Source organism: Quercus lobata, chromosome 9, assembly GCF_001633185.2.
Source record: "Quercus lobata isolate SW786 chromosome 9, ValleyOak3.0 Primary Assembly, whole genome shotgun sequence".
NCBI lineage: Eukaryota > Viridiplantae > Streptophyta > Magnoliopsida > Fagales > Fagaceae > Quercus > Quercus lobata.
In genome coordinates this window covers 20,811,424-20,824,146 of record NC_044912.1, presented here as the reverse complement: position 1 = coordinate 20,824,146, position 12,723 = coordinate 20,811,424, and the positions used below count along the sequence as shown (strand labels likewise).

At 30.4% G+C, this 12,723-nt stretch overlaps 1 protein-coding gene across 1 annotated transcript; it reads right to left on the bottom strand.

The window, feature by feature from the left end:
* Positions 1-2,502: 2,502 nt before the first annotated feature.
* On the bottom strand, positions 2,503-7,145 carry LOC115960719. The gene is made up of 5 exons (XM_031079697.1): positions 7,012-7,145; positions 6,561-6,702; positions 4,280-4,373; positions 2,967-3,047; positions 2,503-2,860 (listed from the first exon to the last, which is right to left on the bottom strand). The coding sequence occupies exons 1-5, from the start codon at positions 7,046-7,048 to the stop codon at positions 2,723-2,725; spliced, it is 492 nt and encodes a 163-aa protein (XP_030935557.1). The 5' UTR covers positions 7,049-7,145; the 3' UTR covers positions 2,503-2,722.
* Between the last annotated feature and the right edge of the window lie 5,578 nt (positions 7,146-12,723).

Below are 12,723 nucleotides of genomic sequence, written 5' to 3'. Positions count from 1 at the left end.
TTTACTTTAATGGCAATATTAACTGATATTGTCTTCATATAATTCAAGAGTGAGACTTTTTTGAATATACACTACTATTAGTTTTTTTAAGACCTTCTCTCATCTTCGCATATGTATGTGTTAAAATACTTAATATTCTAAATAAATAAATAATTTAAGACCTTCTTATATTTTCCTATGTGTATTAAAATACTTAATATTCCCAAAAAAAAAAAAAAATTCATATAATCCAAAACCACAACTGTAATTTGTGAATGAACTAAGAAGTTTATAAATATCTCAAGCTCAAATCAAAGAAAAGTTTAATTTTTTTTTCTTTTAGTAAATAAGTCAAACTCAAGTTCAAACTCAAGATCAAGATCAAGTTCAAATTTAAACTTGACTATTAAATGAGCTTAGGTTAAGCATAATAATGTACTTACGAATAAACTCGATCGTGAGTATGAAAAAGAAAAAAAAATTCTCAATTATTCTATGCAAAACAGTTTTAGGTGTTTCCTCTTTTCATTCTTTGTTCCCAAAATCAATGTTGACTATAATAACTCTCTCATCCTTGAGATTATATCATAAGCATGATAGTTGCGTTTGGGAAAGGATGGAAAACAAAAACCCAAAAACATTGCCCTAAACAAGTTTAGATGGTTGAAAAACATTAAAAACAAAAAAACAAACTAAACAAAACCAAAACCAAAAAAACAAAACAATTTTGAGAACATAAAACCCTTTTTTTGGTTGGATTTGAAAACACAAAACAGATGCCAAACTGCCCCTATTGGCTGAATTTGTAAAAAAATTCATAAGATATTTTTATAATTTATTGATAATTTGAAGAGTTCATTTATACTAAAAATTATATGCTATTTTTAAGTAAATAAGTTCATAAGATATTTTTATAATTTATAGATAATTTGAAGAGTTCCTTTATAGTAAAAATTATATACTACTTTTAATACTATAAGGTTAGCAAATCTAATATTACATACTATAGGTAGGGATTAGGGCCCAAAATAGTGTATTAGGCCTTGGGCCTTGTCCAAGGACATTGACAAGTCCGAGGATGAGCAAATAATTATTAAAGAATTCTCAGTTAAAGTCTTATAAGTGGGGGATGAATGGAAGGTGATCCGATGAGGAATTCCTCCTCGGATACGACGAATGTAGTCCAAGTGTGTACTCTAACAATTCTAGTGATCCTCCAAAAGGCTCTAGTAATAGAAATGTGCCCCATGAACATACGAGAAGAAAGGAAACTCAAAATATCTAAGGAAAAGTTACTACCACCACATTAAATGCATTACAGTTACTTTTCTGACTGCATTTATGTGGAAAAGACTTCTGAACAGTATTGTCTTGGCTATCACAACTCACAGAAGGTTGAAAGGGGTGTCTGATGAGACGGGCACTCAAGTAGGGACTCAGATGATCAACAAATGTAGAATCAAGATAATCCAAAAGAAGCTATATAATGTGTGAGAGACCCTCCATGAGAAGGGGATCAGAAAATAGAGAGAAAAAATATTATAGCAATCTAAATCACTCTGATACCCAAGAATGATCATTATGTACAAGTTTAACCTCCTCGAACTGAGAGTCTATTGATATTAGCATCTTTTATTTGTGTTTGATTGTTATGCAATTCAATATTAACCGTTGTCCAACTCATTAGGACCTAGTTCTTTAACCTATTCTCTACAAATTCATTGTATTGGGCTCATTGGACCAAGACTCCATACATTTTAGACTTGGACTGCAAATTGTGACCCTACACTAACGATTCTCCAAAAAAAAAAAAAAAAAAAAAGTTACATACTATTTTAATAACAAAAGATTAGTTAATCTAATTTTCGTTAAGTTCATTAATAAAAAAATTTATTCTCTCTAATTAAATCTAGTATTAAAATATTAACAATAATTTAGTTATTAATTATTAGCTTAAATTTTTCAAGAGTAAAAAGTGCTAGTTGTAATGTTTATTGTATATAGAAACAAAATTATAGAATAAGTTAATCAAGTAGCATCTCCCAAAAAAAAAAAAAAAAAAAAAGTAACTTGTAAATAAGCTCAAACTTATTCAACATTTAAAATATATATATATATATATTTATCTCATAATAATAATAAATAACCTAAATTTGAACACATTTTATATAGCTTGATAATAACTGATAAGCACAAACTTGGCTAACCTATTCAAAATAGAACAGATCAACCAGGTAAGGCTTAAGCAAGCTTTACCATATTTAGTGCATCTGTTCCAAAATTATATGTTGAAATCCAAGCTTGTGAAGTACACTGGACAGCAAGGCTGCCTAGGATCTCCCCATTGAGAGCTACTTACAGTCTCTTGACTGACTCATGCTCCAATAGGCTTCCGTGAATCATATAAGGAAGAACAGAAGACATGGAAGCAATCATCCAAAATGTCCCAAAGGTTAAAGTGAGAAGGGATCTAATTACACAACATTAGTAATTTCATCAACATCCTCTAAATTCTAATCCAAATGCAAAAACAAAAATCGGTGTCTTCATTTATGCTTTTATGTCAAATTAACATTTAGAAATTAAAAGTCTTCAAACAACCTCCATCCATATATAAAACAAAATGTTCAAGACCACATACATATCTGATTCGAAGCATATATGTGGTCCTCAAAGATTGAAAATCTATTATCCAAGTACCCTCGACACCCAAAGATCATAATGAGTCAAATGGAAACAAATCTCATATTGTAGCTTCCACTTCAGGATCATTTTCAACTGGCACCTTAGGCATCTTATTGTTACCTCTCAAACGTGAAGATACATTGTCAATGGCTGAATTGAGTTGGCTTATCTTTTCATTCAAGGTCTGACGAGTTCTCTGCTTTCAAGGAAAAGAAATGGATTGGAATATTAAAATAAAGTATTTGCATATTAAATTAGCAGGAAGCATTGTTCACAGGGTCATTAACAAGTAAATACATTACCTCCAAGCCTTCATCATAATATATTGGTCGCTTGGCCTTCCGGAACCCATATTCATCTTCATTTAGCAGTGACCTTCTGATCTGCACAGCACCAAGAGCAAACCCGGATTAAATCCATACTTAAAGCATAAACCAAAACCCCAAAGGAATAAAACAAATCACCAAAAAAATAAAAAATATTAAGCACAAAGGAAAATGTACTCCAATTGCGTCCCCACAATAACATAATGGATGACTAAAAGATGATTTATGTTGCTGTAAAGAACTTGAGATTAATTTACAATAATGGATCAATAGTTGTTTGGAATCCACACAATAAAAAAGGCCACATATACAGATTGACATTAGAGAGAAGGAATTTGACACTTCTACAACAATCTTTTCATCCTTGAAGGCTGGGCCACTTTCAGATTAAGTGCAAGCATGATAATCAAACTTGAGTAGAAGAGATGGAAATAAACTCTCCATGGGATAAAGTGAAAATCAGTAGAAGCATAGTTGAGTCTACATGTGAAACGTTGATGGTCTGCAACAGGTAACATAAATGAGCAGAGAATATGGCTATGACAAAACCCCTTGGCAAGTAGGGGTTCTATTTTCTTTTTTTTCTTTTTTAAATAAATTTTGGTAGGTAGAAATGTTCATTATGATGATAAGTAGTCAATTAAGAGAACTTCTGTTACTATAGTGTATACTCTTTGTCATGATAGAATCATCAGCTTTAGCATTGTTATTAAAAAAAAAATATTTAAAAAGCCTTTTTGTAGGACAAAAATAGATTACATAGAATTTGAAGTTTGTGAGGTAAATTAATAGTATCGTGTTTTAATAGGAAAAATAAAAGATTGCATGATACAAATAAATTGTCCCAAGCAAGACCGAATGGCTCATCACCGCTAGGCATGTTATATCGCAAGGAGGCATCCAGGTAAAAAGACGTATAATTGCAATGGAAACAGAGTGCTCAACCATTCATTTTATCTTATCTTCATCACAAAATGAAGTATTCCCCGTGCTACATATAGTTGGGAAGTAATAAAATACTTTAACCTCAGATATTATATTGTGCAACTAGACAACAATTAAAAAGCATGTGGTCTCAGTTTCAACATCCCTACAATTCATTTTGGACATGCAAAACTACACTAGATTGCTATTTTTCTAACAATTGGTGCTGATTCTATGCTTAGCAATGCGCTTAACTCACAGAAGCTTCCATAGTGTGCGCTTAAAATTCATCAACAGAATCCTCTAACTTATATTTCATACATTGCCTTCATATATGTTAAAACTATAGTAGGATATCCAATCACCTGAGGAGCAAAAACATAAGCTAAAGTACCAAACACAGCACCACCTAGAAGAAAACCAGCAAAAAAATCACCGCCACCACCTCTGCTGCCATCACTGCATATATTAAAGAGAACAAAAGAAAAAGAGGACAGGTGAATTTATAGTACAAGCACTGCAGTATGAATGTTGCCTAAACAAATGCACAGCATAAGACTACACCCACGAGGAAATAATACACCACATTGAAATCAAGGTCCACCCATTAGGCTCCTGAGCCTCTTAGTAACACATTATCAAAGTCAAATTCTGGCTGGTTCACAATTTTAAAGAAGCAAGTTTCAATCAAACACAATATAAACTTGTCTTATTTTTATTAAAGTTTTTAAATCCACCTTTACACCAAATATATATTGGTTAAATGAACTCTAGATGTAGACTCGCATTTTTTTTTTTTGTTTGCCACTTGTTCTAATTCTAAAAGTCAAAGCTGAAAGCATCAATCCACCTATAGTATTTGCAATAAGGACTCTAAAGAAATCAAGAAATATATATTGACAAGATAACCAAATCCAAACAAGGATTTATTAACAAGTACATGAATTTGCAGAGGATATAGAGACCTAGAGAGAAACCACCAAGTGAAGACTTGCTGAGTTTCTTCCTTTCTTGATTTTTCTTGATAGGCAAAAGTCACTAAAGCAAGGTGAAGATGGTATCAACCATACATAGAGAAACACTAAGAATTATAGAAGCTTTCCACATTTTAACTACTTAAAGCTCGGGTAATGATATCTATTCAAAAAAAATTTAAAAATTATAAATTGAAAAAACAAATAAATAAATATCTAACTAGGGAATACTATTTATAAGTATGAGCAAGTTAGAGAAGAAATTTATATGTCTGAAGATGGAAACAGGGAACTGGGGACATTAGACAATCAAGTTTTCTAACAGTCTGCTTTATTCTCCCTGCATATATCATAACATTTTACCAAGTCAAGGGTAATCTGGTAATACAAGAGATACTGAACATAGGCTTTTGTAGTAGCTTGTGAGCTTTTTGTGTTTTTTTATTTGTTTTTTTATTCATTGTAGTTCTTGTTTTCACCTTTCACAGTATAAAAGATTGAATTACATCTAAATATTTATGTAGTTTCTAAGCTCAAAAGTCCTAGTCCTATTATAAAGGTTCTTACCAACAACGTATAATTATGTATTAACCTATTCAATTAAGGATATCTGTTAAACAATTTGCTTCCTTTGTAAAACAGATCTGATTTGTTGCCTGGATCAAACCAGATCATGGACGGGTATTTCTTTTCTTGATTGGTAACTTACACATGCGCCCAATGGGTCATGAACCCATGACCTCACCTCCGCCTAGAACTTATGAGGGAGGAGATGCCAATTGAGCAAGTATTTCTCTTTCCACTCTCCATCTTTTTTTATAAAAAAATAAAAATAAAAAACATTTTTCTGTTTTCTACTCCAGCTAGCTGCATGTAAAACACAAAGCCTAACTTATCAAACTGACATCTTAATATTTTCCTTCAAACCAGCCCAAAGATCTTAGCTTCCTAGTTGTTTTGGTTTTGCAGGGTAAATCGAAAAACAATTTATATCTTAGTACATCAACCTTAGCTCTCTCTTGCAGGCATCTAAGCTCTCAAATATCCGAAATTGAACAAAATGATAACAGGCAACCTTCTTATGAGCACATAAATATGAATATAGCACCCTTATTACTCTCTCCATCCTAAATTGTTGGTCCTTTATTTCATTTTGGAATGTCCCAAAATAAAGTCCTCTTTCCAAAATTAATAATTAAAATTCTTATCTACCCTTTACTTTATTTTAAAAGTCAATGTCATTCTTTCACTATAGTTTAAATTAATGAGGGTAATTTTGAAAATTTGAACATTTTTACAAAACAGGTAACTGTACTTTTTTAAGAGGAGGTCTTCTTTTGTTTTAAATATATAATAGTAAGTGGTAGAGGTGATGTGGCAATTTCTCGTTAAAACAAAAGGAGATTTTAGTTAAAAAAGTATCGAAGGTAAGCCAAACATTTTTCTAAATATGACCACCAATTTGGGACAGAAGGAGTACTAGCTAGCAAAATTTGCTTCAACTCACACACAAACCAAAAAGATACGTGGGTCAATCAACATTTCTCTGTATAACCAGCACAGCATAAAATATAAATGATAAAAATAAAAATAAAAATACCCAATACATGTTTATAAGGAATATACAAATCTAAATCTAAATTGACATGGGTTGGAGTTCAGAATGACACACTTGTATTCAGCACGAACACACAGCTTGCGATTAGTTCCAACTCGGTTCGATTTCCTTTGAATTATCAGTTTGGGCGATTTCCCAAATGAATTGGATTTTGTGGACCAAAGCTCACGTGCATTGAGTTGCGATCCACCTATGCCTACACAAAATCCAATTATTTGCATTTGCATGGTTCTCATCTAAATATAAAGTATAAACTTATACACTTCTATAGAGAAAACCCAGTATAAACCAATTTCCAAACTCATAAGAATAGCAGCAAAAAACCCAATAATCATTTAGCATCATTGAGACGAACCCATAACTCAGAATTCAAAAAAAAAAAAAAAAGGGAATCAAAGATGAGTTTTTTTTTTTTTTTTCCCCTTTTCCTCTCTCATTCCTGAGCTTTCTTAGCAACCAAACAGTGATTCTTCGTATGAAGAGATAAAACTTTAGAAAATTTTACCTGAGATATGTACTGGAGGAGCAAAACAGTTCGCCATGAGAGAGAGATCTAGTGAGAGAAAGTGAAAATTTTTAGGTAGAGAGAGAAAGAGATTGAAGCAGAACGCTTTGAAGTTAAAACCAAGAAATGAGGATGAAACTGTTATACAGCGTACTGGTGCATAAGCTTGTTTTCCACAAATACCCCTATGCTTTCAAAGAAAAAGAAAAACAATAAAAAGGTTTTTTTTTTTTTTTAATTTTAATGAAAACATTAAGAAGCTATCTACTAATAGTCTAAGAGCATTCATATCATTATGTGTAAAAAAAATTTCTATTTTTTATATCTAAAACCTACTTTTTTTAATTTACACATTTATTTTTGCAAAACACCCATATCAGTTTGTTTATTATACACATTTATTCAAATAAAATATTCATTTTTTTAACACTGTGAACAGTAACCGTGAGAGGAGAGAGAAAGGAAAAGAGAGTAAGGTGAAGAGAGGAGAGAGAGAAAAATAATAAAAAATCATTTACATGGTGAACAGTAACCGTGTATATATACACGATTATTGTTCATTTGCAAGACCATTGTGAATATTTAGACATTTTTACAAAAACTGATGTGGGATTTTTAGGTTAAAAACTTAAAATGTGTAAAATTTAGCACTTTTTGTATTTTAGAAGACTATTTATAAGCTGGTGTGGTTGCTCTAATACATTTAACTTTTCACTCTTTTTTTTTTAATTATTGAAAAAGGGGTTTTTTTTTTTTTTTAATGGATTGTTTCTAAACCAGTCATTTAACTTTTAATGAAAACTCTCTCAAATAAAGTTTAGACGCTCTCTCTCTCAAAAAAAAAATTAATGGTTAAAATATCTTCCATTTAAAAAAAAAAATTATCAAATAATAAATAAACTTCTTAAACTTACACTTTATACTCTTGAACATGGACAAAATGATATGTTTACAGTATTTTCACAACACATTCACAATAAATTAAAATAGCAAGTTGTTACTAGCTGTTATTAGTGGGTAAAAAAATAATTTAAGAGGTAGGTTCAAACTTGAACCAATAACAATTTACTATCTTGGATTTGTTGTAAAAATATTGTAAATATAGCACTCCTCCTTAAATATATGATTTATAGGACTTCGTATATTTGATTTTTAATACTCTGCAATTTTTTTTTTTATTCTTTTAAAAATGCACGCTACAATCAAGATGGCATGGAAACTCTTAACCAACAACAACAACGGAGTATAAAATCAATTCTCCCTACTCTTTATTTCCCAAACGAAGCAAATCATGGGGAGAACTAGAATTCCACCTTGAAAGAAATAGTGTGTATTTTTTATATAGTTTTCTCTTTTCTCATTTTCCTTATATCCTTACAACCTACAAGTCATTGAATTTTTTTTGGTAGAATTTAATTTAATGGAATATTTTCATAGATATAAATTTCTTCCTCTTTGTATAAAATTGATCCTTTTTTTATTGGAATATTCAAGAAATCTTTATTAGATTTTTTTTACTTTTAGTATTTAGGCTTCAGGACTCTACCGCAGCACCCACACTAGATGTGGGATATGTGCCAAATGCTAAATATTTGGTACATATCCCACACCAAACCCAATTTTAGCCCATTTAGTAGATGTGGTATTTTTTTTTTTTTTTTTGCAACATTGAACAGTACCGTGGCAAATACAGAAGAGATATGGTATATTGTTTGTTGTTTGTTTATTGTGTTGATGAGTAGTAAATATTATTTTAATGTGTAGTAAATATTATTTTAATGTATAGAATTGAATTATAAAATATCTGATAAATGGGATATTGTAAAATGATGTGGTAAAATAATAAAGTAGGCATTTGATGTGGTAAAATGACATAATTTTTGGAACATCTGCAACGGATGCTCTAAAAGTGAAAGAATATATCCAAAAGCAAGTGAAATTTAAGAAAATTGGTACTTGAGAAGTGCAAGATGAGAGAGAATTTGCAAAAAGTTCTTTGTTCATTTTTTGGGTGATAAGATAATGCCTCAACTCTGAATCAGTATACATGAAAAAATGTCATTCAAAAAAAAAAAAAAAATAGCCTCTAGAGTATGAACAAAGTGAGTGCGTATAAACTAATATATCGTCATAAAACAATGTTAAATTGTTAAAAATATAAATTTAATAAAGAAAAATATTAAATTACTCACAAATTTTTTTCTTTTTTTAAAAAAATCACTCCTTCTCACTCTCTTTTCCCTCATCCCATTATCCACACCACCACCACCACACAAAATTGTGAGCACGCCAGCCTCCACAGTCATAAAATAAAAAAGAAGACTTCATAGATTCTATTTTCTCACTCTCCCTTCCTTTATCTCACTACACACACTACGACGTTTTGTGCATACTAATAGCGAAACTATAACAAGAAATGACAAAGGAGACGTATTGATATCATTATAATACTTGAAGGTGTAAAATTACAAGTTTTGAAAGTCAATGAACCATTTAGATACAATGCCAGATTTTGAAGCTGTAAAGGACATTTTGACCCCTTTTTTTTTCTCTCTTTTCTTTGCATTCTTCTTCTTTTTTCTTTTTCTTTTTCTTTTTTTGCTAAGTTAAATCTTTGAGTTTGAATGATTAATACATTTTAATTTTAATATGATTACCCTAATAAAAATGATAAATTTATTGTACTTAAAATCAATTTCTCTTAATACAAAAACAGGAGGAAAAAAAAAAAAGATCAACAAAGAATATCGTCCAATAAGAATTAGTTTTATCATTGGTGCAATTATAAAGCATTTAAATAATTTAAATAAAGTTTCTAAAAAAAATTAAAATAAAGGTTTGCTTTTAGTAGAAAGGAAATGAAGGTTATATGTTAGGAAAAAAAAAATTTCTTATTGGAGAAACAAACACACACAATAAATACTACTTAAAAGCACTTGTGCCAAGAAATTGTATACAAATCTTACCCAATTTTTTGCTATGGTATTTTTTTTTAATAGGCAGTAATATTTATTAAAACACGCACAAAAATAATAATAATATTTTTTAGGGTAAATTACAAAAACCTACCCTGAGGTTTGGGGTGTTACCAAACACATCCAAAGGTTTTATAAAATGATCAATTTGGTCCTTAGTCACTAACACCATTTAAGAACCGCCTATTATTTTTATTTTTATTTTTTTCATTTTCTTCTTCACGCCAGAATTTTTTTTTTTCTTTGTCTCTAACGTCCAGCTCTCTCTCTCTCTAATAATAATAGACGGTTCCCAAACGGTCTCAGAGGATCTCCAGCAGATTAAGCAAATTTTTGTACTATTTGGAGAATTAACAATGACTTTTACCTTTTAGTTACCAACTTTTTCAAATACACTTTTCAACAGATTCTCTATCTCATTTAAATATTACTTCTTCATTTATTATTTATTCTTTTTTTAACAACTACACATCTTCCAACATTTTTTTATTCAATACCTTATTATTATAATAGAAAAAAAAAATTGAAGAATGAATAGTAACCCATTAGACTTGATGAGCTACTATTCATGAGCTAAAAAAAATTCAGGACATAGAAAGTCCATTGGAGAATGAATAGTAACCTATTTTGTGGGTTTACTCTCTAAAGTAGAGAGTATTTTGTGTTTAGCTCTCCTGTTGGAAATGCTCTTAAAGCATCTCCAAAAGAATCATCAAATTTTTGTACTATTTGGAGAATAAACAGTGACTTTTACCTTTATCTACCCACTTTTTCAAATACACTTTCCAACAAACTTTTTATCTCATTTTCTGTCTCATTTAAATATTATTTCTTCATTCATTATTTATTCTTTTTTTAACAATTATACATCTTCCAACATTTTTTTATTCAACACCTAATTATTATAATAGAAAAAAAAAGAATTTGAAGAATGAACAGTAGCCCATTAGACTTGATGGGCTACTGTTCATTAGCAAAAAAAAAATTTCGGATATAGAGAAGCGGTTGGAGCATAAATAGTAGAGATTTGGAGTATATACTTTCTATATTTTGGCTATGCATACTCTATTGGAGATGCTCTTAGTGGCTAAGGACCGAATTGGTCATTTTTTAAAACCTTTGAATGTATTTGGTAATACTCCAAACCTCAGGGTAAGTTTTTGTAATTTATTCTATTTTTTATTATAGCATGTGGTTTGGCATTATGACTTTTTGCAGATTTACTTACTTCTATTTAATCAGTGGACATATCATGGAATTAAATTATTTCCGAAGGGTATAATTGGAAATAAGAGCTTAGGCACGAGTTTTAAAAGCCACAGCTGGATGAAAGGTAAGTCCAGAGTTGCTAGTTGCTGTGGCTTCGGTTGGTCCGCCTACTAACTACCATGCTTGGACTTTCTATCCAGAACAACTACGACTGCCATAACCACTACCATAAAAACAAAAGCTTCTTCGTATCATTATTCATGTATTTAGGGTTGCTTAAGTTTTTTTTTTACTATGTCCCTATCCTATTCATCATATTTTAATTTGATCTCTAACTTTTCAATTATGTCAATTTGATCCTTAATCTTTCAATATTGTGTCAATTTAGTCACTGCTATTATCTTTTAAATGAAAATTGATAACGTGTCTAATGGCCAAAATAAAAAAATTAGTCTTTGATGTGACAATAAACTAAAATTTTATTTTGGTCAGTTGCTATGTCAACAATTTTCATCCAAAATATAATGATAAGGACTAAATTAACACAATACTGAAAAGCTAAATACCAAATTGTCACAATTGAATGGTTAGGGACTAAATTGAAATGTGGTGTAAAGGATAGGAACTAAATATGTAGTTTACCCCTTTTTTTTAGAAAGTAGGGTTGCTTAAGTTAGGCGGGATTAATTAGCTTAATCAGTAAAGTCTTTTATCATTGAATAAAAAATTTTGAGATTTGAACGCTTGACTAAATGAAAAAGAGTAATTAGTATGGCTTAAATGCTATAAATTGAAATTCTATCATGTCTAAAAAAGCGATGCTCATAATCCAATAAAACTGTTTTTGCTGGTTACTAACATGGTCAACCGTGGTTGTCACTTGTCAATTGATTTTTTTTTTTTTTTAAACAATCATCTTATCTATACTATCTATAAGAGGATTCCCCTCTTTGGACTAGACTTTTATATGGTTAAAAAATACTTCTAAACCTTACATTTAATAAAAAAAAAACTTGAGGACAACTCAGTAAAAATATATCTCCAACTCCATTTAAAATGCCTACAAAATAAGACATTGTCCTACTAATCCATATCTTCAAATCAAACTTATTCTACCACTTCACACCCTTAGTGCGATAATCACTTCATAAGTATAAGTGCTAAAGTTTTGAAGGGGAGATTTGAATCTTAAATTTTTCGGTTAAAAACATCAAGAGATGTCAATTGAGCCACAAGACTTAAAAAATTTTAAATATTCTATATGAAACCACATTGATTGAGGGACATTAAAAATATAAAAATAATAATTAAAAAAAAATTATCGTTTTAATTAAACTTGAATTCCTGAATTCCTAATTACTCGCTTCCTTGCTTCACATCCCCTCAACCGCCCCTCTCGACCACCGACCATAGCCCAACGATTTCAAATCCCTCCTCTCTACTACTGGTAATATTTATCACACATCAACAACCATTTGACCGCATCAAAGGAGACCACTGGTAGTATCCATCACACATCAACAACCAT